The sequence below is a fragment of the Peromyscus californicus genome, unplaced genomic scaffold (genome assembly GCF_007827085.1).
Source record: "Peromyscus californicus insignis strain IS unplaced genomic scaffold, ASM782708v3 Scaffold_4__1_contigs__length_199733344, whole genome shotgun sequence".
Classification (NCBI taxonomy): domain Eukaryota; kingdom Metazoa; phylum Chordata; class Mammalia; order Rodentia; family Cricetidae; genus Peromyscus; species Peromyscus californicus.
In genome coordinates, this window is record NW_026294562.1 from 76,111,847 (window position 1) to 76,137,650 (window position 25,804).

The following is a 25,804-nucleotide window of genomic DNA, read 5'->3' on the forward strand; positions in this document are numbered from 1 at the left end:
GTTTGGTGTCCTCGTGTGTTATGTAAGGCTGTGATAGTGACCCAAGGAGCTGGAAAGGTGGGAAGAGGCCAGACCCTATCTACCTGCCACAAATTTCTGTGTCCTGTATTCTGTGCTGCAGGTAAAGAGGAGGAATGCCTTCCTCTCCCTGTAGGACAAGAATGGGTTATTTGCTTCCAATCATTGGAATCCGCTGGAGCAGGACACTGACACGGGATACAACGCCTGGGTCCTCCTTGTGTCTGGCAGTCTGCACTCTTTCCGGTCGACCTCATTCAAATTGTGTGAAGGCTGTTCTGGAGCCTTAAGCAGTGTTCCTAACTAAGAGACAACGCAAACATTGGGTCCTTCACTTGTAGGGTTTTGCTTGCAGCGGACACGCCTCCTCCGCTCCTGCCACTTCACTTTGGCGCCATCTGGCGTTCATTAAGCAAACAACGTCGCATTAGGCTTTCTGCTCTTGTCTCTTTCCCAGATTGAACTGGTCCGTTTCCCTTTAAGAAGTTTCCCCCGGGCGGAAGAACTCGAGGGGACCGGCGAAGAAAACACACTTGAAGCTCCCGCAGATTGGTCCAGTCCGGATAAGGGGCGGACCGTAGCAAAAATCCACGTATTTGAGTGGGCCCTCCTCCGGCTCCGCCCCGGGAACGCACCAAGACGCTATGATTGGCCGGGACCCTGGAGGCGGCTCCGAGCGTGGCGCGGTGTTTGCTCGCTCCCGCGTGGCTGGGGCAGGTGGGCGGGATGTCCCAAGCTGGTGGCGGTTCGCGTGGTGATGCGGGGCAAGAAGATGCTGCTGCTGCTGCTGGCCCGTTCAGCTTCAGCCCGGAGCCCACGCTTGAGGACATGTAAGCAAGTCCTTGTCCTGCCTCGGGTGAAGAGATTGGCCCTTTTGTCGTAGTGGGGAGGTCCCCTCCACGTGGTCCGCAAGAAGAACATGCTCTTGTCCGTCGGGGCCCTCCTGGTGGACCTCTGGCGAGCTTAGCCAAACCTCATCTGCACGGTGCACCACCTGAAGCCGGGGAAAATGAGTGACGCCCCCGGGCATGTTCATACCAACCTTTAGTCCAACTTTGAGGAGATAACGGAGGTCTGATGGTGCCTGTGCACCCCAAGAGTGAGGATGGGAGGACAGGGGAGGCTGAAGTGTAGAGAGATGTTATTTCTTCTTGCAGAATATCAAGGAAGGCCCCCAGGGGACGTTGTCTCAAAACTGCATCCGGTGATTAGCTGGACTTAGGCGTTCAAACTTAAGGGCGTTAAGGTAGAGGACCGGCAGAAGTAGCAGCAAAAAATGGAATAATGAAGAGTGGTGCACAATTTAGCTTGAGGTTAAAAAATCTGTACAGGGGCGCGTTCATTTCCAGATGATCAGAACAAGTCTTGCTAGGAGGTAATAACTTAAGGACATCCAAAAACGGACTGTGGGGTTCCTCTTATGCCCCATCTCTATGTATGCCCCGACCCGGTACCGGCCTGGGCCCTGCGTCTTGTCCCTCGCTCTTCAACCCTGGGACTTGAACCACCCACCACCCTTTGTTTTTTTTCCAGTCGACGCCTCCATGCCGAGTTTGCCGCAGAGCGGGACTGGGAGCAGTTCCACCAGCCTCGGAACTTGCTCCTAGCCTTGGTGGGAGAAGTGGGCGAGCTGGCAGAACTCTTGTGAGTAGATGGGAGGCTTCCTGGAAGAGGCTGCTGTTCGGGGAGGGAAGCATGTATCTGAGCCTCAAACACAGTGGCGGGTTTGATTTTCCTTATTGCTGTATTCTGTGCTGCTGCTGAGGATATGGAGATGACAGAGGGTCCCAGTTTCCGGGGAGAGAAAAAGTGAGCCGACCTAGGACTGAGAAGGACAGTTGTCACCAGCACTTTACCCCTGTGTGGACCGAAAATAAGGAATTCCAAAATAGGACCTGCCCAGAGGCCTGCCAGACAGGGAACTTCCACTTCAGAGGTGGTGAGGGGCTGCTGAGATGTCTCAGTGCCCCTCCTGCTCCTGCAGAAGACCAGAGTTCAGTTCCCAGCACCCCACTTGCAGGTCATAATGCCCATAACTCCAGTTTCAGGGGATCTGACACTCTGTTCTGGACGTGGAGGCTCCTGCATATATGTAGTGCACGTACAGATACACAGGTGCCTGCACACACACACAATCAATACATTCTTTAAAAATAGGAAGTAGTGAGGCAAGAAAGGGCAGGTTAAATCCTGGGAGAATCCAATTCAATATGAGGACTTTGTATCTGTTCTTGTTCTCTGGTCTGTCCCAAGTGTCTGGCCCATCGTAGGCATTTTGAAGAAGATGGAATTATGGAGGATGAGGGTGGAGGCAAACCCAGGCAGAAAAGGTTGGAGCTAGAAAGTGATGGAGTTTGGACAGAGGGCCTGATAACCTGAGTTGCAGAAAGATCTCGGTGCCTGCAGAGATTGGTCGTCCGAGAGCGTGGAGTAGACTTGTGAGCAGGCTGGAGTAGCCTTACCTCTGGGCAGCTGAAGAACAGAGAGCACACACGACATCTGAGAGCAGGCCATTGCTTTTTTACAGATGAATTGGCATCAGCTGTGGGTTAGGTCATCTGGAACCGAAAGATGGGGCCTTGGACCAGGCTGACTCGGGCCGTAATGGAAGGAGACTGATAATACATGAGCTAATTTTAAATGATCTGGAACTGTGGCGTGGGGTAAAAGGAGAGTAAAGTCAGATGTGGCGTGGGATGAAATCCCAGCTCTGGAGAGGAAGAGGCTGGAGGATCAGGTGTTCATGGGAGCGGAAGGGAAATGAGGAAGCAAGAGTTTCTGAGGTGGTAACCTCTGAATTGAGACCCGAGAATGAACAGTGACTGCAAACAGAAAAGGTGGTAGTGGCTTTGGGTGGGAGATTAATGGGTAAAGATGAGTTAACAGGAAGATAAATTCAGCTTCTGCACTGACCTAGGTCTGGGGTTTGGTTTGGAATGGCAGCAGCTAGGGCTAGGGCAAAATAGCCTAGACCTTCCAAGTGTCCCAACAGTGTCTCCTGGTCCCCCCTTGGCTTGGGTAGTCGTGGGGGTTTGGCTGTTACCTGTTCCAGTCTCTTCCCCACCTGGCTCCATCCAGAGCCCAGGCAGGTAGATTACCTCGGAGGGGTTTTCTGGGCTGTGGAAGTGTGATACTTGATAGACTGGAGGCGGGCCGGCTGAACTAACAAGCTCGTGTGTCTGTCCTGTTCTCTTTCCAGTCAGTGGAAGTCTGATGCAGAGCCTGGTCCTCAAGCCTGGCCGCCAAAGGAACGAGCAGCCCTTCAAGAGGAGCTTAGTGACGTCCTCATCTACCTGGTAGCATTAGCAGCCCGTTGTCATGTGGATTTACCTCGAGCAGTGGTCTCCAAAATGGACACCAACCGACGACGTTACCCAGTCCATCTCTCCCGAGGTTCTGCCTGCAAGTACACAGACTTGCCCCAAGAGACCATCTCAGAAAAGCAGCCTGTGGGGGCTGCAGACCCTGCCTCTGAGTTGAAAAGCCAGGCCTCTACCTAGAAAACGGTGTCTGAACAGCAGAGATGGACTTGTTCTGGTCCACTCATACTAACTCATGGGTCTGAGTGAGACCCAAGAGTCTCCAAAAGATAGTCTACTGGTCTTTTCTCTCTCAATAAAATGATTTAAGGCAACAACTTCTAGATTTTTCTTGGGTGGCCTTCAGAGAAGCAGGGCTCGCCAGTTGTTATTTTGTCTTTTCAACTTAAGACTTAGAAAAGCAGAAAACAGGAAGTAAATGTGGGCTACAAGTCTTTGATGAGTGCAGAATATAGCTTCCTTTCCTCCTTGGTCCCGTGGTGTAAGTAAAGGCCACCCACCCCTCTCACCTGGCTTGGTCTGTGCTTCCTCTCCAGCTAGATGGTGTTGAATGATTTATGCAGTGTGTGACCCAAGACACACCACTTCCCCTGAGACACCTAGGCCTGCCTCCCAAAAAGGGGTCCTGCAGAGAAAGCAGTGGTAGTGAGTACCTGCCCCTCGACCTGTTCCACATCAGTAAAGTGAGGGGTCCGGACCCAGCACCCCCCCTGTCCTTTTCTCTAATGTCCCTTGCCTTCCCAGGTAAAACAGTTTATATTAAAACTCCTTTAGTTTTATATTCCCAAATCTACAGAATCTTATAAAACTCACTGTAGACCAGGCTGCTTGAGCTCACAGAGGTCCGCCTGCCTCTGCCTCCAGAGTGCTGGGATTAAAGACTTGCTCTACCATCCTGACAAATCTTAAAACATGACTTGATAGGGATGCTGGAGTATAGCACTTCATAGTTGATGGCTTCTGGAGGTGGGTGGGGAGGACTCAGTTTTCGCTAACGGACGGGACACTGGGAGTGTGACCATGCTCCAGGGAGTAGATGGGCAACACAGATTGGACTTGGTGTATTTTTTTGCTTTTTTGGTAGGAGGGCACAAGGTTGGGAGGGCAGACCCGGGAGAAATAGGAAGTGAGTGTGACTGGGATGCATTGTGTGAAATTCTCAAATACTGAAAATATGATGGAAAATAAAGGTGTACACCACAAAACGGGGGGGGGGGGGGGGGGGGGGGGGGGGGACGACTGACTTCTAGGGCTGGAGAGATGTTTAGCAGTTACACACTTGCTGCTCCTCTTTTTGGTCTTTGTTGTTTGTTGAGACAAGGTCTCACTATGTATCATTGGCTGGCCAGGAACTGGCTGTGTAGACCAGGCTGGCCTTGGACTCAAATCCATCTGCCTCCCAAGTGCTGAGATTAAAGGCGTGCACCACACCTAGCATCTTGCAGAGGACTGAAGCTGTGTTCCCAGCACTCACATCAGGCTGCTCACAAATGCCTGTCACTCTAGCTCCAAATCTTACCCCCTCTTCTGGACTCCATCGGCACCTGCACTCAAGCATGCACAAATCCAGAGCCTCATCCATCCCAGAGATCCATATGGTAAAGAAAACCAATTCCTGCAGTTGTCTTCTCACCTACACACACACACACACACACACACACACACACACACACACACACACACACACACACCATCGCACACAGTCCCCTCCCCCAAATTTTTTTTAAAATCACTAATTCCATAACTGTAATCCCAGCATTGAAGAGGCTGAGACACAAGGACCCACGTTTGAGGGCAGCTTGGCTACAAATTTTTTCATATGGATGAATGTTTTGTCTACATGTGTGTATGTGTACCATGTCAGTGCCTGGTGCCCATGGAAGTCAGAAGAGGGCTCTGGATCCCCTAGAACTGGAGTTATGGATACTTGGAATGGAACCCAGAGCCTCTGCAAGACTAATATATAGAGATACCTACACACACACCCCGGAGAAATCACTGCCTACTTTCCCCCATCACAGTTCTGGTGAACACCGGATTGTGATCGCCAATTTCCTTATCCGTGCTACGCCATTCACTAGCTGTCCGCAACAGTGAAGATAAAATGAGGTTTGGAGCGAGCTGTGGAGGTGCAAGTTCGTAATCCCAAAATTCAGGAGGCAGTCCTTAAGTCTGTATAACCCCATTTCTCCCCATTTGACGCACTGACCCCCAAAGGCCAACACAGTCATCTAGTCATGAACATGTCCTGTTTATGATTCTTTTCAGAACTGAGTGAGGCATAGCCAAAGGCAGGTGTGTGATTCTCCCAATCGCAGGAATCCCTTTAGGCTACTTGACAGCCCCGCTTGCTTCCGTTATCCCTAGTGCTCTTCCCCTTCCCACCCACCTCACTCACAGGCACCGGTGAGGTGAGGATAGAATACTTTATTCACTCAGAAAGGCCAAGGGAATGTAGCTGGGGACGGGGCACGGTTTCTAGGGACCCCAACTAGGGCACTCCCTGTCGCCCAGTCCCAAAGCACCCCGACCCAGGTGCAGGCGCGGAAGGAGCCACTCGGGTGCAAACCCCAAGTGCGCCTCGCTGCCCCGCCGTGGCTCAGCTGCCCTCGCACTCCGGGCAGCGCTCGGTGGGCGTGGCGGCTGTGGCACTGGCGGGTAGCTTGAAGTCTCGGCCGCAGCCAGCGCAGATGTAGAGGCGGCGCCGCATATGCGCGCGTCGGTGGCGGATGAAGTGTGAGCTGAGGCGGAAGCGCCGGCCGCACTCCGTGCACGGGTAGGGCCGCTCGCCCGTATGCGTGCGCGCATGCTCCGCCAGGTTGGAACGGTGGCCGAAGCGCCGGCCGCACACGGCGCAGCGATGCGGCTTCTCGCCCGTGTGCACGCGCCGGTGCTTGGCCAGCGCCGAGCTCTGAGCGAAGCGCGTGCCGCAGTCGGCGCATGCGTACGGGCGCTCGCCCGTGTGCGTGCGTCGGTGGCGCGCCAGGCACGAACTTCCGCCGAAGGCTCGTCCGCAGTCCGGGCACGCGTAAGGCTTTTCGCCCGTGTGCACGCGCAAGTGCTGCGCGTAATTGGAGCTCTGCGCAAAGCGCCGGCCGCAGTGTGCGCATGCGTACGGCTTCTCGCCCGTGTGACGCCGCCGGTGCTGCCGCAGGTTCGAGGCGGCGGAGAAGCGCTTGTCGCACTCTGGGCACTGGTAGGGTCGCTCGCCTGTGTGCGTGCGGCCGTGCTTAGTCAGCGCCGACTTCTGCGAAAAGCACCGGCCGCACTCCGTGCACGCGAAGGGACGCTCGCCCGTGTGCGTGCGCGCATGTTTGGCTAGTGTGGAGCGGCGTGCAAAGGCACGGCCGCAGTCCGGGCACGCGTGGGGGCGCGCCGGGTCGGCCGACGGCGCTGGCATCTGGCTGGCGACCTGCAGGGAGAGGGAGGACAGGTCAGCCTTAAGAGGCCCCAGCGGAAACCTTGGTCTCCTGCACAACGCAAATTTTTTGAGCCTCAGTTCCTCCATCTGTAAAATAGGAAGCTGTGCCTGCCTCCGTGATTGTGCACCTTACATGAATTAATACATTACAATGCCGGGTGGCATTATAGTTACTTGTATTAACTCATACATTTATTGGGCACGTCCTAGGTTGTAGAGTTAAGACGCACTGGGGATTTGACATTAAATAATAAAGTGCTAGGTGCCCGTAAGACCAGCAGTGGGACAGGAGGATCCTGAGATCCAGGCCAGTCTGGCGGGGACCCTGTCTCAAAACCCAAGTGCTTGTGATGTAGCAGTGACTGAGAGCTACCAATTTCCTTAGCCCTCGGGAGAATCCTGCTTACAGGAGTAATAGGTTATGACCGCTGGTACAGCTGGAATGCTGCAGAGTTAAGTGGGGCTAGGAAGACACTGTTGTGACAGGCCCCGGGCCACGGGGAGGACTGACACGCAGAACCACTATAAGGGATTTCTCAGAATTTTCATCAGGAAAGTGACTAGCTCACACATTTCAAAAGGCTCTTTGGGAACCCAAATGAAGGCGGAAAGACAGAACCAGGAGCCTAGTGAGGAGGCAACTGCTCTCATCTGACCAAGGACTAGTTGCTCTAAGCCCAGGAAACTAGTAGAAAGTGGAGCCAGTGAGATGTCCGTTTCTTTATCCACTTTACAGTTTAAGAGATGGTAACAAATTGGCCTTGATGTGAGACTCAAAATGACTAGGGTTTAATTAGATCTGCCTGCCTCTACCCCTCCTCCGGGATTAAAGACGTGGGCCACCATGCCTGGCCCCAAGTATGTAAGGCCTTTAGGCTTAGAACTGCATGGGTGGAGCTGCCTTTTACTGAGGGGAGCAGGGAGGAGGTAAAATCTGCTTGGAGCTGTAAGGAACTCAGGACCAAGCCGTTTTCAGCCTAGAGTGGTCACTAAAGCCTAGAGGCTGAAGAGAGCACCCAGGGGATGGCAGAGGAAACTGGAGCAGCCAGCTGGCGAGTGTGGGCAGAAGCCAGGACAGGGACAGCTTGGCCAGGACCAGGCTCTCAACAGACCTTTAAGAGCAAGCACTTTCTTAAGCTGTGAAGAAGAGGCCAAATGCTGCTCTGAGGCCTGAAGTTGTGAAGCTTGAGCCAGTCTGGACTTCTAGAGATAAAATCAGGAAAAGGAAAGAATGCTGTGTAAGAAGCAGATGAAGCAGAAACATTTTGTACTAAAGAGTGAAGAGGAATATTGAAGGCACATTACTCCCTTCTAATAAAAAAGAAAAATACCACGTATAGACGGCTGAAAGCATGGCATAGACTTCCTGTCCGTGAAGGAAGTTTGTGAGTGAGGTATAGTTTGTTTCCTGGTGGGGAAGAGAACTGGAGGATACTGGGGGTGGAATGATCCCCTAGTAAGTACGATGAGTACTGTGAACCAAGTAATTAAGAACATTAACTCATGCTGGGCTTGATGGTGCATGCCTTTAATCCCAGCACCCAGAAGACAGAGGCAGGTGGATCTCTGTGAGTTCCAGCCCAGCCTGGTCTACATAGCAAGTTTCAAGACAGTCAAGATTACATAGACCCTGTATTTTAAAATCAAATCAAATAAACACACACACACACAAAACCCCATTAATTCGTGATCAGAGAATCACCTGGCACACAGGACAGGACATGTGCTGCCTCTCCTGTATTCAATCCAATGCCACTCTCCTTTTAAAGAGGAGGGAACACCGCAAGGACGGTAAGTGACAGGGAACAGGACCTTCTCTTTCAGAAGCTGGAGTGTAGTGAAACTCGAAGGCCATCAGTCCTTTATGAGACACTGGCTTTGTGGTCAGGTGGGGGTGGCATAGGACTTATCTCAGCACTCAGGAGGCAGAGGCAGGTGCATCTCCTGTGAGTTCAAAGGCAGTCTTGTCTACATAGAGGGTTCCTGACCAGCTAGGGTTGCATAAAGAGACCCCATCTCAAAACAAAACAAAAAAGAAATCAAACAGAAAGTGGCTTGGAATTCAAACTAGAACATGAGACAATGTGGGAAATTAGCAATCAGCCAAGAGAGCTCTGCCTTTAATAACAATAGCCCTCCCTTAGCTTGGTTTGACTTGCCCCAGTTTCAGCTGCCAGCAGTCAATCACGGTCTGAAAATATTAAATGGAAAATTCCAAAAATAAACAATTTGTAAGTTTAAAACAACTTTTATTACAGTATATTATTATAGTTCTGTTATTATTGTTGAACTCTTACTATGCCTAATTTAGAAATTAAATTGTATCATAGGTATATACCTAAAGAAAAAAACACAGGCCAGGTATGAGAGCACACCTATAATCCCGGGACTCAGGAGACTGAAGCAGGATGATCACAAGTTCTGGGCCAGCTTGGGGAATATGGCAAGCACCTATCTCAACAACAACCTAAATATATATATGATTTGAAACCATTCAAAGTTTTGGGCATTCATGGCAGGGTATGTGCATCTTGAAATGCAATGCCTAAAAGGGGCTTCTGTAGTCAAGAGCCCCATGTCAGACTTTGACATGTATGGTATTACAATAAATCTTCCTGTTACCCCTCAGTCAGGTGGGACAGTATCTTAATGTGTAGCCCAGGCTAGCCTCATACTCATGGACAAAATCTGCCTCCTGACTGTTGGATTACAAGTGTGTTCCACCATGCAGGTTTACTTTTGTTTATTTATTTATTTTGTTTGTTTTATGGAGAGGTTCTTGCCTTGCTATCATATAGCCCAGGCTAGCCTGGAACTTGAAATCCCCTTACCTCCACCTGCTGAGTACAGGGATCACAGGGTCTACCTCCTGACAGCAGAGAACACCAAGGCTTAGACAGACTAAGTTGACAAAGCATGAGAAGATAATGAGGAGATGCAACTCCCCTGAACTCACAGCCAGGACCAGACAGAGGCTCCCTCTAGTCTCCATCCTTCTCCAAGAAAGCTTCCCGGTTAAAGAACACTGGGGAGTTCCAGTCTGAATTACTCAGGGTCACACTGTCCTCCCTTGCTCTGGTTTTGACATCCACTGAGTCTGTGTCAACATAAGACACTGTGGAGATGACCTTTCTTCTAGATCCTTCCCCCAGCATCCTTCAAGTTGACGGTGCCCAACCTGGAGACCTACTCACACTGGCTTCTTCGACTTAGGAGAAAGAAATCCTTCCCACTAGTTATCACTACCTCCATCCCCAGATGGAGGGGCCTCGGGCACCTGGAGTGGAATCTTGGTAATGGTCTGAGTCTAACTCCCTGAGACACTGCTAAGGCCTGGAGAGGTAACCATCATTCTAGCACTTGAGTGGCTGAGGCAAGAGGGTCATGAGCTTGAGGCTAGCCTGGGTTAAATAGTGAGACCCTGTCTCAAAACAAGCTAATGAAATTTTCATAACCCTTTGTGCTAGGTACTTTAGCCCCATCGTATAAATGAAGAAATAAGTCACAGACATCAACTGATTACCCAAGGCCATATAGCTAATAAATAGCAGAACCAGGGTTTAAACTCAGGTCTATCATTCTTCGTCATGATGCAATCCTAACCTCACGTTGAAGTGTGAATTCACCTAGGCAGCTTGTCTTCTCCCCTAAACCCTTTAAGTCAAAATCTTCCTCTTTTCCTACAAAGTATAAAACACCACCCCCAAGGCTAGCTCCTTACTCCAGGATGTGGCCCACAGTCTAGCACTTGTGAACAATACAGACTCAGGTCGGAGCTGTAGCTCAGTCAGTAGTCATTACTTAGCACACACGAAATCCTAGGCCTAATCCCCAGCACTGCATACACCTGCCATGGTGGCATACCACTGTAATCCCAGTACTCAGGAGGTGGATGCAGAAAGATCAGAAATTCAAGGCCAGCCTCCACTCTACCGTGAATTCCAGCTGACTCCAGGCCTGGAATTCCAGCATTTATGAGGTAGAAACAGGAAAACCAGGAATTCTAGTTCTTCAGCTATACAGGGTTTGAGGACAGCTTGAATGTTAAGCCTCACCCAAGATTTGAGTCCTAATCTTCTTTTTAGGGGTTGAAAAGATTGCTCTGTGATTAAGAGCACTGGCCACTGCAGCAGAGGCCCTGGACTGAGTTCCTAGAACCCACATGGTAGTTCACAAGTATCAGTTTCAGGGGTTACAATACCCTCTTCTGGCCTCTATGAGAACTACACATATATGATGCACACACACATGCAGGCAAAATGCTTGTACACATAAATAATACATCTTCATTTTTTTAAATCTTCATTTTATGCTGGTGATATAGCTCAGTGGTACCTAATATGCAGAAGACCCTAAATTCAACCTCCAGCATTGCAGAAACGACTTTCATTTTATAAAGCTCCCAATGATAAAGGGGGGGGGAGTTTCTACTCCTTCAAGATATGTATTTATTTATTATTTAAAGAGTTCCATTCAGGGCTAGCAGGATGGCTCAGCTGGTAAGGGCACCTGTTGAGGCCAGCCTCAAACTCAGAGATCCTCCTGTCTCTGCCTCTGGAATGCTGAGATTAAAGGTATTCGACACCAGCCAGTGTGGTGGTGGCAAATGCTTTTATTCCCAGCACTTGGGAGGCAGAGGCAGGTGGATCTCTGTGAGTTTGAGGCCAGCCTGGTATACAGAACAAGTTCCAGGACAGCCAAGGCTACACAACAAAACCCTGTCTCGAAGAAAAATAAAAAGGCATTCACCACCATGCCTAGCACATTCACTGATCTTATTATCCCACTTTACATTTGGAGAAACTGAGGCAAAGTAGGTAAATGGTAGAGCTAGGATTTGACTGCTACCTGACATTATTTACAGTCTGGCCCAATGGACCTTTTATGACTTTCATGATAAACCTTCTTCTTATCTCTCAGCTTCAGCTAGTTTAGTGGTGGGTACCCAAACACCCTTTTCTCTTACTGCTGCTGTTACTTTTAGTTCAACACAGACCACTAGCCTTAGCAGACAATATTTTTGTATTTGTTATTTTGTTTTTTGTTTTGAGACAGGGTCCCTCTATAATTGCCCTGACTGTCTTGGAACTCACTTTGTAGACCAGACTGGCCTCAAACTCACAGAGATCCGCCTGCCTCTGCCTCCGAAGAACTGGGATTAAAGGCATGAGCCACCATATCTGGCTGTTTAGTTTTTTTTTTCTTCTTCTTTCTTTTTTTTTAGATAGGGTTTCATGTAGGCTTGCCTTAAACCCACTACATAACTGAATAGAACTTTGAACTTTTAAAAAGGTATGATGTGTTTGAATGTTTTGCCTCTATGCTTGGTGTCCATGGGGGGCCAGAAAAGGGCACTAGATCTCTTGGAACTGGAGTTACAGGTGGTTGTGAGCCACCATGTGGGTGCTGGGAATTGAACCTAGGTCCTCTGGAAGAGTAGCAAATGCTCTTCACTGCTAAGCCATCTCTCTGGCCCCAACCCTGAACTTCTGAACTTCCTGCCTCTACCTCCCTAGGACCTACTGGGACCACGGTGTATGCCTCCATGCCTGATTATGTGGTGCTGGGGGTGAGGACTTGCTGCATGCTAGGCAAGAACTCTATGGGCTGGCACATCCTCAGCCCCCTGCCAGAGATTCTTTTGAATAGAAACTCCAATTCTTTTCATTGACTGGCTTAAGACTTCCCATGTCACAGCAGGACGGAACACGGTATGCCCAAGCTGCGGCCCTGTCGTGTTTTAACCCTGTTACACTTTGGCCCCGCGGACCCTTCCAGCATCACTTTCTCTGAGCCTTAGCTCTTGCCTCCTCCCACCTCTCCTTGTCACTCAAGTCTCCAAGGTCCACACTGGAGACCCTCTCTTGAAGTCTTTCCCATTGCCTGGAGTAGTTTGCCTTCAACTCTGTCCAACTTGAGATCAGCCTAAAAAAAGCCTTTGATAAAAATGGCAGGCCAGCGAGGTAGGTCGGAAGGTAACAGGGCTTGTCATGTAGCCCTCAAGAACCAAGTTCTGTCCCTGGAACCCATGGTGGAAGGAGAGAACAGACTCCCAAAAGTTGTCTTCCGACCTCCATATGCGGGCCTCTCTCAAAGAAATTAAATAAAGTAAAATAGTTGGAGGCAGGTGTGGTGCACACCTTTAATCCCACTTGGGAGGCAGAGGCAAGCAGATCTGAGTTTCAGACCAGCCTGGTCTACAGATCAAGTTGCAGGCCAGCTAGGGCTACACACAGAAACCCCATCTCAAAAAAAAACCCAAAAAACAAATTAACAACAGCAACAAAAAATAGTAGCTGAGCCTTGCACCCTTCAGTGCTGTGGAGGATATGGGGAGGTTAGTTAGGTTTGCAGGCCGCCAGCCTAACCTAACTCCAGGCTCAGTGAGAGACCCCCTGTCAAGGGAATAAGGTGGAGAGATGGAGCAGGCACCTGCCATCCTTGTCCAGCTTTGGCACGTGCACAGGTACACACACTCACATATACCACTCACCCACATATACAAAAAAATACAGAACTATTTACACAATGCTCATGTCCAAGACACAGCCCTAACTCATGTATCCACTCAGTCCTTACGACTCCAAGAGGTAAACGCTGCTATGCTCTCCCTTTTACTAACAAGGAAACTGAGGCATAGAGAAAAAGCCAAGTAGCTTTTCTCAGGCCTGAAATCTCACAACTAATAGGAAGGCTGAGGTCAAAGGACTACCTGCCTGCCTGTGTTATAGAACAAGTTCTAGGCCCACCCAGGTAACTTGATTGAGACCCTGTCTCAAAGGAAAAGGGCTTGGCTACAGTACAGAGACATGTAAAGCCTTGGTTCAATCCTAGTACCACAAGAAAAATTAACAAGGCTGGAAAATTTGTCAGCTGGTAGGTAGGTGATGGGGATGGAAGTCCACCCTAAGCTCTAGAGCCCTAGGACTTAATGTACAGACCAAAGAAGTAGGCAGGACCCGCAGAGCCTGAAAGGTGGGCTGTGCTAAGACAACAAGCCAAGAAAGCTGGAAAAAATAGGGCTTCAAAGTTAATTTGGAGCGAAGAGGCCTAGAGAGCAGGTCCCCTTCCCCAACAACTCACCATGTCCACTAGAGGGTATTAGAACTTCCCCCCTGGGGTGTGGGCCTTGAAACCCAAGGATGCAAGAGCCCTTCAGCTGGACTCAGGCTACTCAGACAGGGACAGCCCAGGGTCCTGGCAGCTCTAGGAAGTAGAATAGCTGGTGACAGTTAAGGTCTCGAATGGCAGGCTCTAACTCCTTCTGATGTCCTTAATACCTTCAGATCCCTTCAGAAGAAAATCCAGATTCCCAGTATGGTCTGCCAACCGACCTACCCGGAGCCATGCTGAAGTATGAGGGAACTACCGGCTCATAGTTCTCCACTCAAAGGGCCATTCTTTCTGCCTGGAGCAGTCACTCACTAACTTTGAGACCTTAGGTCAGTTACCAACTGTCCTGTGCCTCAGTTCCTCACCTGTAAAATGGAGTCAATACTACCAACAAACCAGACTGGAGGTGTTCAGAATAGCCTCTGGCACTCTATAAACTATGCAAGAGTTAGCTGTTACTGTTGCCTGACCCAATCTTCCCTCACCTCTGGCCTTCGCCACTCCTCTCTATCTGGACCCAGGACCCAGGATTGTGAGTTTATGGACATCAAGCTGCAAAGAGACTGGAAACACTCAGCACGGTGTCCCCATGCAGCACTCAGGATGGCGCCTGACTCTCACAGGGAGCCAAAGCATCTGTCCCGATCAGGTCGAGGGCAGTGGGCAGAGGGATGGGCTAATCCCGAGGTTCTAGATCTGAGATCCAGGAGAAGGCTGGGGGTAGGATTCCTGACTTCTGTCTGAGGGACGCTGAACCTGGCACAGGCTCGAGGGTGGGGGTGGGATCAGGGTGTAACACGTACCTCCTTGTTGTCCACAGGGATCTTGAGTTTCACCACCTCATACTTCTCCTCACCCTCCTCCTCCTCACCCTTCACCAGCAGCACCATCTCCTCCTGCATCTCTTCCTCCTCCTCCTCCTCTGCCTGCTGTTCGCCAGGCATCTTGGTGTCCTGAGGCGGGGCGCTGGATCAGAGGCTCAGGACCCGCCCCCCACCCCCACCCCACCCCCACTGTGGCCCCGGCCCAGACAAGGCGGTGCAGCCGTGGCTTCCCCCGCCTTGTCCAGGCTCCGAGTCGAGTCCTCGCCCATCCACCCTAGCCCGGCCCCACGCTCCGGCACTGCCCAAGGCCCAGCTCGGAAGACACCCGTTCACCCCACTCATCCCGGTATTCAGGGCCCCGAACAGTTCGAATCTCCAGCTCCCGCGAGTTGCCACCCTCCTCGCGCTGAGTCACTCCCCGGGGCCTGGGTCGGCGACCCCAGGGCTAAGGGACGGGCTGGAGGCCAGCTGGAGCTGAGGCCCTGGGGTGGGGTGCGCACTCACCAGCCCGAGGTTCGGCGCTCGTGCGGCCCCGGGCCTGGGCGAGGGGCGGTTGGGTGCTCCGCGAAGGCCGCGGCTCCGGAGGCGGGGGCGGGGCGGGGCCCCAGGGGCGGCCATTCATTGGCTCGTACGCCTGGCCCCGCCCCTAGGGGAGAGGCCGGAGGCCCGGACTTGTGTCCTCACCGCCCGGGGAGGGGGAGCCTGGACTCGGAGGTGTCGGCGGTCGGGAAACTCCTAACGAACCGAACATGCCCAGCCCGGCCTTCAAGGCCCTGCAGCCGAGTTCCGACCACCCTCAGCCGGGTCTCCGCCGCTCCTGGGTCTCGACGCCCCACCGAGACTGCTGCGCCCGCGTCGGCCACGTGCGCTGCCGCGGGTCTGGGCCTCTCGCTGGCGCCTCGCCTGGAGAGCGGCCCTGTTACCTCCTCTCTTCGTTCCCCTCCTTTTTCCTCTCTTCTCGCGTCGCCCTCTCGTCTACTGGCCTGCCAGACAGCTTGCTGTTCGCCCGCATAGCCCAGATCCACGGCCGTCCAATCGGCCCCCTTGGTTTACCGTGTGGTGTTTCTGACTTTTGGGTCAGCGTCTCGCTGTGTTGTATCCCTGGTTAGTTTTGGTCTAGTGGCGAGTCTAGGTCTAGTTCTGCCCCTCCCCCCACCTCCAAAGCGGAGTTACGGTGTCTGGTTTGTGTACCAGTTCGTGCCAGTTTACTGACTGTTTTACACACTTGGTCACATTTCCTTTGCATAAAGGACCACAGCCCCATTTTACACACGCACTTCAAGATGGTTCAGAGAGGACTGACTTGCCTAAGTTACACAGTAAGGAAGCATTTTTGACAACAGGTAGTGTGGGTGGAAAATTAACCCAAGGTCAAATCCAGTCTACAATACTACAGTACTATCTTGCTTATCCCGCTAGATATTTTTAGCTGGGCAGGGTGTCGCTCAGCATTAGTGAGGCAGAAGCAGGTGGATCTCTGTAAGTCGAGGCCAAGCAGGCCTACATTGTGAGACTCTATCTAAAAAACAAAAGGGGAGGAGGGAGGGGAGATAAAAGCAGAGAGAGCAATTTGTGTTTCAAAGACACACTTGGAATACTACAAATAGCATCTAATGACGCCCAAGGGCATCAGCTCCTGATAGGACTGAGAACAGAAAATTAAATTTGAAGTTGGGTGTGTTGGCTCACCTCTGTAATCCAAGCTACTCTGGAGGATCCTGAGTTCAAAGCGAGCTGGGCAACAATATAGAAGTGTCCATTTCAAAAGGAAAAAGAGGGAAGTACTGCATGATGTAACTGAACAGGCAGCTCTAGCTTACCTTGATGGCTGTCTTCTGATGGTTGTTGTGGAATATTATTTTAATGTGTTACATTTGTTTATGCTGTGGAACACTTAATGATGTAAAGATGTGCTGCATTCTTTTATATTGCATTTAACTCTGTGAAGCTGGGTTACTTTGCCGGTCTAAAAAACCTGATTGGTCTCATAAAGAGCTGAACAGCTAATAGCTAGGCAGGAGATAGGATAGCCGGAGCTGGCAAGCAGAGAGAATAAATAGGAGCTGGGAAGAGGGAGAGATCAAGGAGCAAGAAAAGAAGGAGCCAACCACATAGCTACACAGCCAGACATGGAATAAGAAGGAAAGAAAAGATACACAGAATAAAGAAAGTTAAAAAGCCCAGAGGCAAAAGGTAGATGGGATAATTTAAGAAAACCTGGCAAGAAACAAGCCAAGCTAAGGCCAGGCATTTATAAGTAATAAGTCTCTGTATTTACTTGGGAGCTGGGTGGCGAGCCCCCCAAAGAACAAAGAGTAAAGAGTAAAAAAAAAAAAAAAAAAAACCAAAAACCAACTACAGGTGTCAGAATGCTTCTTTGCAGTTTTTGTTTTTTTTTTTTTTTTTTTAAAGACACATGTCTGTGTGTGCTCACATGCTTGCAGGTGCCTGAAGAGGCAAAAAAAAAAAAAAAAGTATCTAATCTTCTGAGGTGGAGTTAAGGACAGTTGTGAGGGATGCACATGGGTGCTAGGAACCAAACTCTGCTCTTCTGAAAGAGCAGCAAACACTTAACTGGTGAGCCAGCTCTCCAGCTCCTTTAATTAAGTTTTCTGTTGTTTTGTTTTGGTCTTTGGCTTTTTGAGACAGAGTTTCTCTGTGTAGCCCTGGCTGTCCTGGAACTCACTCTGTAGACCAGTCAGGCCTGGAACTCAGATCCGCCTGCCTTTGCCTCCCAAGTGCTGGGATTAAAGGTATGTGCCATCACCGACCAGCTGTTTGTTTTTTAAATATGTATTTGTGTGTACCTGAGTACGTGTATGTGCACCACATTCATGCAGGAGCCCCCAGGGGTCAGGAGAGGGCGTCAGATCACCTGGAGCTGGAGTAACTGATGACTATAAGGCACCATATGGGTGCTCAGAACCAAACCCAAGTCTTCTGCAAAACCAGTAAATGCTCTTAGCCACTGAGCCCTCTTCCCAACCCTAGTTAAATATTCTTAAAATGGCAGTTAGGTTCTGGTTATATAAGAAACTATGACCAGGGGACTGGAGAGATGGCTCAGCAGTTAAGAGCACTGGCTGCTCTTCTGAGGTCCTCTGAGTTCAATTCCCAGCAACCACATGGCGGCTCACAACCATCTATAGTGAGATCTGGTGCCCTCTCTTGGTGTGCAGGCAGAACACTGTATACATAATAAATAAATGTTAAAAGAAAAAAGAAACTATGACCCTACAGCACTTTGTCATACATGTGCACCAAGGAAGGTCTGCCTCCTCAAAGACCTCCTTCAATACATTATTTGCACTGTGTTTTTGATCCCTCCTCTGTTTGTGGGTTTTTCAAGAGGAATGTGGAAAAAAAAATCTAAAAATGTCTGATCCACCATGAGGGGAGGTGAAAAAGGAGGCATCTTTCTCCCCTGAATATGCCTTCCACCCCAGAATCTTCATTAAAACTTAAAAGATCCACATGGCAGGACACAATAGGCTGCTTATCCCAGCCATTCTGGATCAGTCGTCTTCAGATCTCTAAACTTCAGTTTTAAGTGTCTTAGCTGAATTCTCAGTGGAGGACAGCAACAGAGAGCCCTTCTCTCTATAAAAAGCAATGCAGTGGAGGGCCTAATGCTAACAGTTGATGAAGCAGCAGGCCTCCATTTAGACTCAAAAACCATCTTACGGTACAGACCAACGGCTCATTTCTGTTGATTAAATGTTTCTCAAGGACCAGGACATGCCCCACGTATAACCTTAACTACAAATGGTTCTATACTGCCTGTTCCAGGAAATTTCACCCATTCCTTTGTTTCAAAAAGTTATCGATCATCGTCTGGCAACCCTACCTTTGTTTCAAAAGGTTGTTATGACCATCTTGTTTCAACAACCTTGCAATCGATGTCTTTGTTTTAGGTGGTGATGATTAACTTATGCTTATGTTCTGCTCCTGTAACCTATTTTGCCCACCAAATCCCCCATTTGGAAACCCCCTACCCCTAAGCTATAAAAACCTTGTCTTCCTCAAATCTGACATTGACCTCATAAACCCTGCCTTAGGAGGAGGCAACCCATGTACAGGAATAAACAGCTTGCTTTAATTAATTTGGCCAGGATTTGGGTTGGTGGTCTTTCTCCTTGCATCTTTTGGATTAACAAACAACCCCCCTTTTTTTTTTTAAGATTTCAAAATCTTATGTGTAGTTTATGTTTTCTTGTATCCATGTATGTGCACCATGTGCATGCCTGGTGCAGCAGAATTCAGAAGACAGCATCAGATCCCCCGAACCTGGAGCTAGGGCTGGTTTGTAAGCCACTATATGGGCGCCATCTGCCCAGCCCAGGAGTTATACTTTACAGAGAGCACCGAGTGATCACAGTGTTTTCAATGGAGCGGTGACATGGCCTGACAGAATTTTACAAAGTTCACTGGGGTCTGCTTGGATAGAAAAGGAAGACAAAGCTTCAGGAAGGGCCCTTCAAAAGCCCCTTTAAGGGCTTCATTTAGGGCCAACAGGATTCCTGTGCACGGAGACACAAGCCTCTAAGGGCCCTTGGGGCAGATTGCAAAGTCCCAGGATTTCAAGTATGCATCTAACTTCACAAGAGTCTGGATAACTGATTTCTGGGGAAGCATCGATGGCTAAGATCTTGGGAAACCGTCGGACTATTCTTGAGCAGTTATCTGAGTTACCAGGTCTGGCAGGAACTTGCCAAATAAGATGAGTGGAACTAAGGATTCCTGCCACTGGCCAATTAGGCCAGCTCCTTTCCCTGCCTACTGATGCTTTACTCAGGACAAGATGGGGACCAGCTTTCTGCTGCAGAGGAAGCTCTAGTCCTGGGAAGTAATACAACTCAAAGGCCCGAGGAGGTGGGTCTCCCAGCATCCAAACTTTCTGAACATGTCCCAGGGAGCTTGGCAACAGCCAGTTCACTGATCACCAGCTTTCCGAGTCCCAGTCACTGGCCTTCCCTCCTTGGCATTTCACATTTTTCTTTTCAAGAGTCATGATCCAGTTTGTAGCTAAGTTTTTGTTAACAACCAGACCTGAGCCTAGGAAATCGGCCGACAGAACTGAAGACTTTGTCTTTGGGTCTGGATCTCACTAGACTGTCCTAGATCCCAGTGAGCCTCCTAAATTCTGGGATTACAGGCATGAGCCAGGACACCTGCCTTCAATGAAAGCAGCTAAATCATCTAAGACAATCTATTTAACAAACTTAAGGCAAGGGACCCATATAAGTTTATCACGGCTGAGGGCTTTACCTACAACAGTGCCTCTGTACCAACTTCAATCCTTGCTGGAGTTTGTATTTATCCATATACACACACACCCACACACCAAACCTCAGACAAGGGACAGTTTATTAGTAAGAAGACAGATGCTTGGCTGTGGAGACTTGCAGCGTCTCTGGCCTGCACTAGCCCTGCCCTTGCAAGGCCCTCAAAGCACACAGACTCAGGCTCTTTCCCAAAGGGCCCTTCCTGGATACAACCACGTCCAGTGATCCACAGGTAGAGGTGGAAACTGCCTGCGCCACAGCAATACTTCCCCCTAGAGTAGTCAAGATGTCCCTGCCTTGTTTTGACACCTTAAATTCAAACAATCCATGATCTCCCAGCCTAAAGTTGGGAGGATTAAGGTTTTTGTTTTTTGTGGGTTTTTTGTTTTTTTTTTTTTTTTTTTTTTGCTTTTTGCTTTACCATGTAGTCCTGGCTGACCTAGAACTCTCTATGTAGAGCAGTCTGGCCATGAATTTGAGATCCACCTGCCTTTGCCTCCGGAGTGCTGGAATAAAGGTTGTACACTACTGTGCCCAGCAAAGGGATGCATTCTTAACAAAAGGCAGCAGGATTTTAGAGCTGAGTCCAGCTTACCAATTTTACAAGTATGACGAGCTTCCTCTGCTGGGCAGTGTTCTAGAAGCTGTGGTACAGCTCATACTGGCGAGGTTCCCAACACCTAGCCAAGAGTTTCCTGAGCATGAACATTATGGTCTTCAATCTGTTTCTATTCTCATTCTCCCTCCACATCCCTCCCACCATTTCCCAGGCTTTTCTCTGCCTTCAGCAGCAGATACCCTCCCTCTGGTACCCTGGGCCTCTACCCTCCATGGACTCCCTGTCACTCTATTCCAGCTGGTGACTCCTCCTGGAGGAGAGGCCTTGACAGACCATCCCCTATCCCAAAGGGCCTTAAGACCATATGCCCACGCTGGTGCTTGATCCGAGCAGAGCTATCACTGAAACCTTTTCCACACTCTGAGCATTTGTATGGCTTCTCCCCAGTATGTGTACGCCTGTGCTTGACTAGATCTGAACTCCGGGGGAACTCTTTCCCACAGAAGCCACACACATGAAGCTGGCTGGGTCCAGAGGGCTGGCCCCGCACTCGAGACTGAGAGACCATGGGTATAGGACCAGGTGGGTTATGTGGCCGCAGGAGGGTAGATGGTGGTGGTGGTCTGGTGCGTTCGCCCTGATGGGTTCGGAGGTGCTTGACTCGGGCGGAACTGTCAGCAAAACCCTTGCCACACTCAGGACAGAGGTAGGGTTTCTCCCCTGTATGCACACGATGGTGTTTCACCAGATCAGAGCTTCGGCGGAAGCCTTTGCCACACTCAGGACACTTGTGGGGCTTGTCACCTGCCAGTGGTGGGGGAGGCTCCCCGGCCTGTGGGCCCTCAGGCTCTGGTTCCAAGCCGGGCAGGCCAAAGGGCCCATCACTGGAATGTGAAGGGCTTCGCGGTGTCAGGGAGGGGCTAGTGACAAGCGGAGGTGGAGGTGGGCTGAGGATGAGGGGGGCTACAGGGTACGCAGAGAAACTGAAGTCCTGGGGCTCCACATGGGTAAGGCGGTGACGCAGGAGCGTGGAGCTGAGACTAAAGGTACGGTTACACTCCGGGCAGGCGTGAGGCCTCTGGCCACTGTGGGTGCGGAGATGCTTCACCCGGGCAGAGCTGTCGGCAAAGGATTTGCCACACTCGGGGCACAGGTAGGGCTTCTCGCCTGTATGCACCCGCAGGTGCTTCACCAGGTCAGAGCCCCGGGCAAACTCCTTCCCACACACATCACAACCAAAGGGTTTGGGTCCCAGGTGACTGCGTTGGTGGCTCAGAAGGCTGCAGCTCAGCACGAACCTCTTGCCACAGTCAGGACAGACATACGGCTTGTCCTGGGCCTTAGGTCTCGGTGTGGCTGTCGGGGCTGCCGGAGGTGGCTGCCGTCGGGGAACCACTGGCCGGGGAAGCTGCTCCCCTCTGTGTGTCCGCTGATGTTTGATTCGGGCAGAGCTGTCCCCAAAACCCTTGCCACAGATACCACACTTGTAGGGCTTCTCCCCTGTGTGAGTCCGCTGGTGTTTCACCAGGTCAGAGCTCTGCCGGAAGCTTTTCCCACATTCCCCGCAGATAGTGGGACGCTCACCAGCAGGAATCCGGGACCGAGGCATCTTGGGAGGGCCCGAGGCTGGTGTCCGCACTCTATAGGGCTTCTCCCCAGAGTGAGTTCGTTGGTGTTTGATTCGGGCTGAGCTATCCCCAAAGCCCTTGCCACAGACTCCACACTTGTAGGGCTTCTCCCCTGTGTGAGTCCGCTGGTGTTTCACCAGATCTGACATCTGCCGGAAGCTCTTGCCACACTCCCCACACACGGCGGCTCGGTCATTACTAGCCTGTCCCCAGCGGGGTTCTCCCAGGACCCTGGGGACTGGGTCTCGAGGCTGTCGCTTTCCAAGCCCCTCTCTGTGGACCCATAAGTCATCCCAGCTCTGAATGCCTTCAGGTTTGAGAGAAGCATTTCCTACTTCATGATCTGGGGCTAATTGTTCTTCTTCCTTGAACTCTAAGCCATCCTCCTCCTGTGGAGTATGTTCAAACTCATCCACCAGAGAAACCTCCATATTCTCACTCCCTAGAACTGGAGAAAGAAAACAGAATTATAAATCTCACCCTTCGGCTCAACCTCACTTTTTCTTTTAGTGCTGCTAAAGTGGAACCCAGGGCCTCTACCCCTAGTGGTAATTTACCCAGGAAGACTTAACAATAGATGACCTCCTGAATTTTTCTCCCTCTCTACTGAATTTAGGGAGCACTAACTACCTGTCTCTCAATAATTATAAGTACCACTGTGCTGCATCCCTAGCTCTTTTTGTTTTATTTTGAAACATAAGTTTGGATAACCTGCCCAGGCTGGTCTTAAACTTTCAATCCTGCCGGGCATGGTAGCACATGCTTCTAATCACAGCACTGGGGAGGCAGAGCCAAGTGGATCAGACTTCAAGGCCAGCCAAGAAGGCTACAAAGTAAGAACTTGTTTCAAAACAAACACCATTCTCAGCCTACCAAATCCTGGGATTATAGGTATGTACCACCATCCTGGTTTACCATGTTTTTAAGCAACAACCACTAAACTAAATACGAGACCCTCAAAATCATATCAATAATATTTTCTTTATTTTTACACTCATGGAAACAAAGAAAATTAATTTCCTTTTTCTTCTCTTTCTTTTCTTTTCTCTCTCTCTCTCTCTCTCTTTTTTTTTTTTGTAGCAGGCTTTCTTTTTAGCATCCAACCAGTTCCCAAATCATGACACGGAGACTTATTAGTTATGAATGCTCAGCCTTATCTTATGCTTGTCCCACTAGCTCTTCTAACTTAAATTAACCCGTTTCTCCTCATCTACATTTTGCCTCAGGCTTTTTACTTTTCTTTCTTCCTGTCCTGCTCTGTGTCTTGCTGATGGGCTGGCCCTGGGTGACTCCCTTTTTCTCTTTTTCCTCTTCTCCTACTTATTCTCTCTGCCTGGCAGCCCCACCCATCCCTCCTCTGCCTAACTATTGGCCATTCACCTTTTTATTAGACCAGTCAGGTGCCTTAGGCAGGCAAAGCAACACATCTTTACATAATTAAACAAATGCAACACATTTTTGCTTAGTTAAATAAACATTCCACACTTTTTTTTTCTTTTTCCTTCTTTTTTTTGGTTTTACAAGACTATCCTGGAACTTGCTCTGTAAACCAGGCTGGCCTTGAACTCAAAGAGACCTGCCTGCCTCTGCCTCCTGAATACTGGTATTAAAGCTGTTTTCCACCACCACCCAGCTTTCCCCTGCCCCAGACAGGGTTTCTCTGTGTAACCCTGGCTGTCCTGGAACTCACAAAGATCCTCCTGCCTCTGCCTCCCAAGTACTGGGACTAAAGGCCTGGACCACCACCACCCAGCTAAAGTAATTTTCTTAAGGCTGCAAAGTTAGAGAACAGTCAAGTTTCTAATTTGCATCTACCCAAGCCTGTGTTATATTACAATACCTCTATTTAGAAAACCTAGTATGGGATCTTTCTACTAAATCTGTTTTGCTTTTTTCCTTCAGTTTTTGAAACATTCTTACTATAGTGCCCAGGGTGGCTTTGAATTCTCCACCTCCCTGGGATTACAGGTACATGGAGAATAGACCACTGGCTCTATTCTGTCCCTTGTAACTTCAATGACTCTACATGTACTTACTTCCCTACAGATACTGTGGGGTGGTGGGAGAAATGACCAGGTAGCAAGGACTATCTATAACTGTGGGTTCCTAACAACTCTGTTGTCACAAGAGAGACAAGAGATAAGAAGTCAAGGACGCGCATCACTCAGGCAGCAAAGAGAAAACTATGGAAAGGAATGGGGTTATTTGGAAAAGGATACTGAGACTAGTCGGAGTAAACAAGGTTTGTACGTTAACACTAGGTTCACGAAAGGTTTTTAATTAACAGAAATAAGGAAGGTGAGGAAGGCTTTGAGAAGGGAGCCAGGATTAGAGCTGGATTTACAGCAGTCTTGCTGCAGAAAGCATGCAGAGGACAGGGCAGGGGGGGTTATCACGACTGAGCCCCGAGGCCTGTGCAGAGCCGAGGCAGAACCGACGAGGGAAGGCCCGCGGGGGAGGGGAGCGGGCCGTGGAGGATGCCCGCCCCCCGGCCTGGCACACAGTAGGTGCTCTGGCTCCTTCCCCTCGGGTTCTGCTCCCGCGCCCCTTCGCCCACGCCCGACGTTCCCGGGTCCCCAAGAAGCCATTACCTGGCGGCGCGGCCCCAACCGCCGCCCTCACCTGTGCCGACGGCTCTCAGCCGCTCCCAGTCGGCCGAGCTCGCTGCCTCGGGGTTCGGCCGCGTGCTGCACCGTCGTCGGCCCGCGACCGGGGCGCGGCTCCGGTCACCCCGTGGGCACTCGCCGTCCCCTTCCCCGCTGCCGCCAGCGGCTCCGGTGCGGGCTCCGCGCCACGCCGGGAGGGGGCTCGGCCCACGTCCCGGGCGCCGCGGGGCGGGACGGGAAGCGGAAGCACGGGCCTCAGCGAGCCGCTCTAGGACCCGGAGGAGCCGCGGGCTCGGCGGCCACGGCGGCCACGGCGGCCACGGAGACCGCTCTAGCGGGGCCCTGCGGCGTGGGCGGCGTGCCTCCCCGGCTCGTCTAACGGGCGCGGCGGGGCCCGGCCGCCCGCGCGGGACAACGGGCAAGGAGCCCGGGGATCGGGTGGGAGAGACCTTGGCAGACAAAGGGCTCCGGAGACCCGGCGGGCGGGCGGGCGGGCGGGGCGGGGCGCCGAGGCGGGGGAAACAAAGCCCGGCTCGGGGCGGGGGCTGGGCGGGGGCTCGGCACCGAGCTCAGCCCGCCCGGTCCTCGCCTGAAAGCCACGAGTCAGGACGCGGTCGGCGGCGAGGGACACACAGTGGCAGGAGCTGGAGACCGGGTACCGGAGACAAAGAGATGGAGAAACAAGATCAGAGACGGCCAGTCCCCCGAGCGGAGTCCTGGGCCCTGAGATGCGGAGAGCCTGGAGAGGATCGGGCGGGAGGCAGGACAAAGGACCCCAGGCAGAGACAAAGGTGGAGGAACAAAGAAAGGCTGCCAGCGGAGGTCAAGCCCAGGGAGAGACTGGAGAATTAAACCCTGCCTCCATCTTGGTGGGGCCGTCTTCCACGGGACCCAGTCCCTGGAAGCAATCCCAGGAACTTGGGTGGTAGGCAGGCTTTCCTTTGTAGAGGTGAGTGCCTGGAGTCTTCGGTCCCGCCACAAAAAAGAGACGATGACGGGGTTTTTAATTCATATGTATTAGCATCTTACA

At 51.0% G+C, this 25,804-nt stretch overlaps 3 protein-coding genes across 4 annotated transcripts; 1 reads left to right on the forward strand and 2 right to left on the reverse strand.

Annotated features, from left to right (window-relative positions):
- The first annotated feature begins 666 nt into the window (after window positions 1–666).
- Window positions 667–3,655, forward strand: Dctpp1 (dCTP pyrophosphatase 1). The gene is made up of 3 exons (XM_052762702.1): window positions 667–848; window positions 1,552–1,662; window positions 3,218–3,655. Exons 1-3 carry the CDS (start codon window positions 745–747, stop codon window positions 3,516–3,518), a joined length of 516 nt encoding a protein of 171 aa, XP_052618662.1. The 5' UTR covers window positions 667–744; the 3' UTR covers window positions 3,519–3,655.
- A 2,090-nt stretch (window positions 3,656–5,745) lies between these two features.
- Znf771 (zinc finger protein 771) lies at window positions 5,746–15,735 on the reverse strand. Of its 2 annotated transcripts, none has more exons than XM_052763285.1 (3): window positions 15,201–15,735; window positions 14,676–14,825; window positions 5,746–6,750 (listed from the first exon to the last, which is right to left on the reverse strand). In XM_052763285.1, the coding sequence occupies exons 1-3, from the start codon at window positions 15,312–15,314 to the stop codon at window positions 5,938–5,940; spliced, it is 1,077 nt and encodes a 358-aa protein (XP_052619245.1). In that variant the 5' UTR covers window positions 15,315–15,735; the 3' UTR covers window positions 5,746–5,937. The 2 variants fall into 2 exon arrangements, with proteins under 2 accessions (XP_052619245.1, XP_052619247.1); XM_052763287.1 differs by having other exon boundaries at window positions 14,676–14,838; window positions 15,201–15,252.
- A 4,310-nt stretch (window positions 15,736–20,045) lies between these two features.
- On the reverse strand, window positions 20,046–24,964 carry Znf48 (zinc finger protein 48). Its single transcript, XM_052712890.1, has 2 exons — window positions 24,791–24,964; window positions 20,046–22,616 (listed from the first exon to the last, which is right to left on the reverse strand). The coding sequence occupies exon 2, from the start codon at window positions 22,597–22,599 to the stop codon at window positions 20,824–20,826; it is 1,776 nt and encodes a 591-aa protein (XP_052568850.1). The 5' UTR covers window positions 22,600–22,616; window positions 24,791–24,964; the 3' UTR covers window positions 20,046–20,823.
- Window positions 24,965–25,804: the final 840 nt, after the last annotated feature.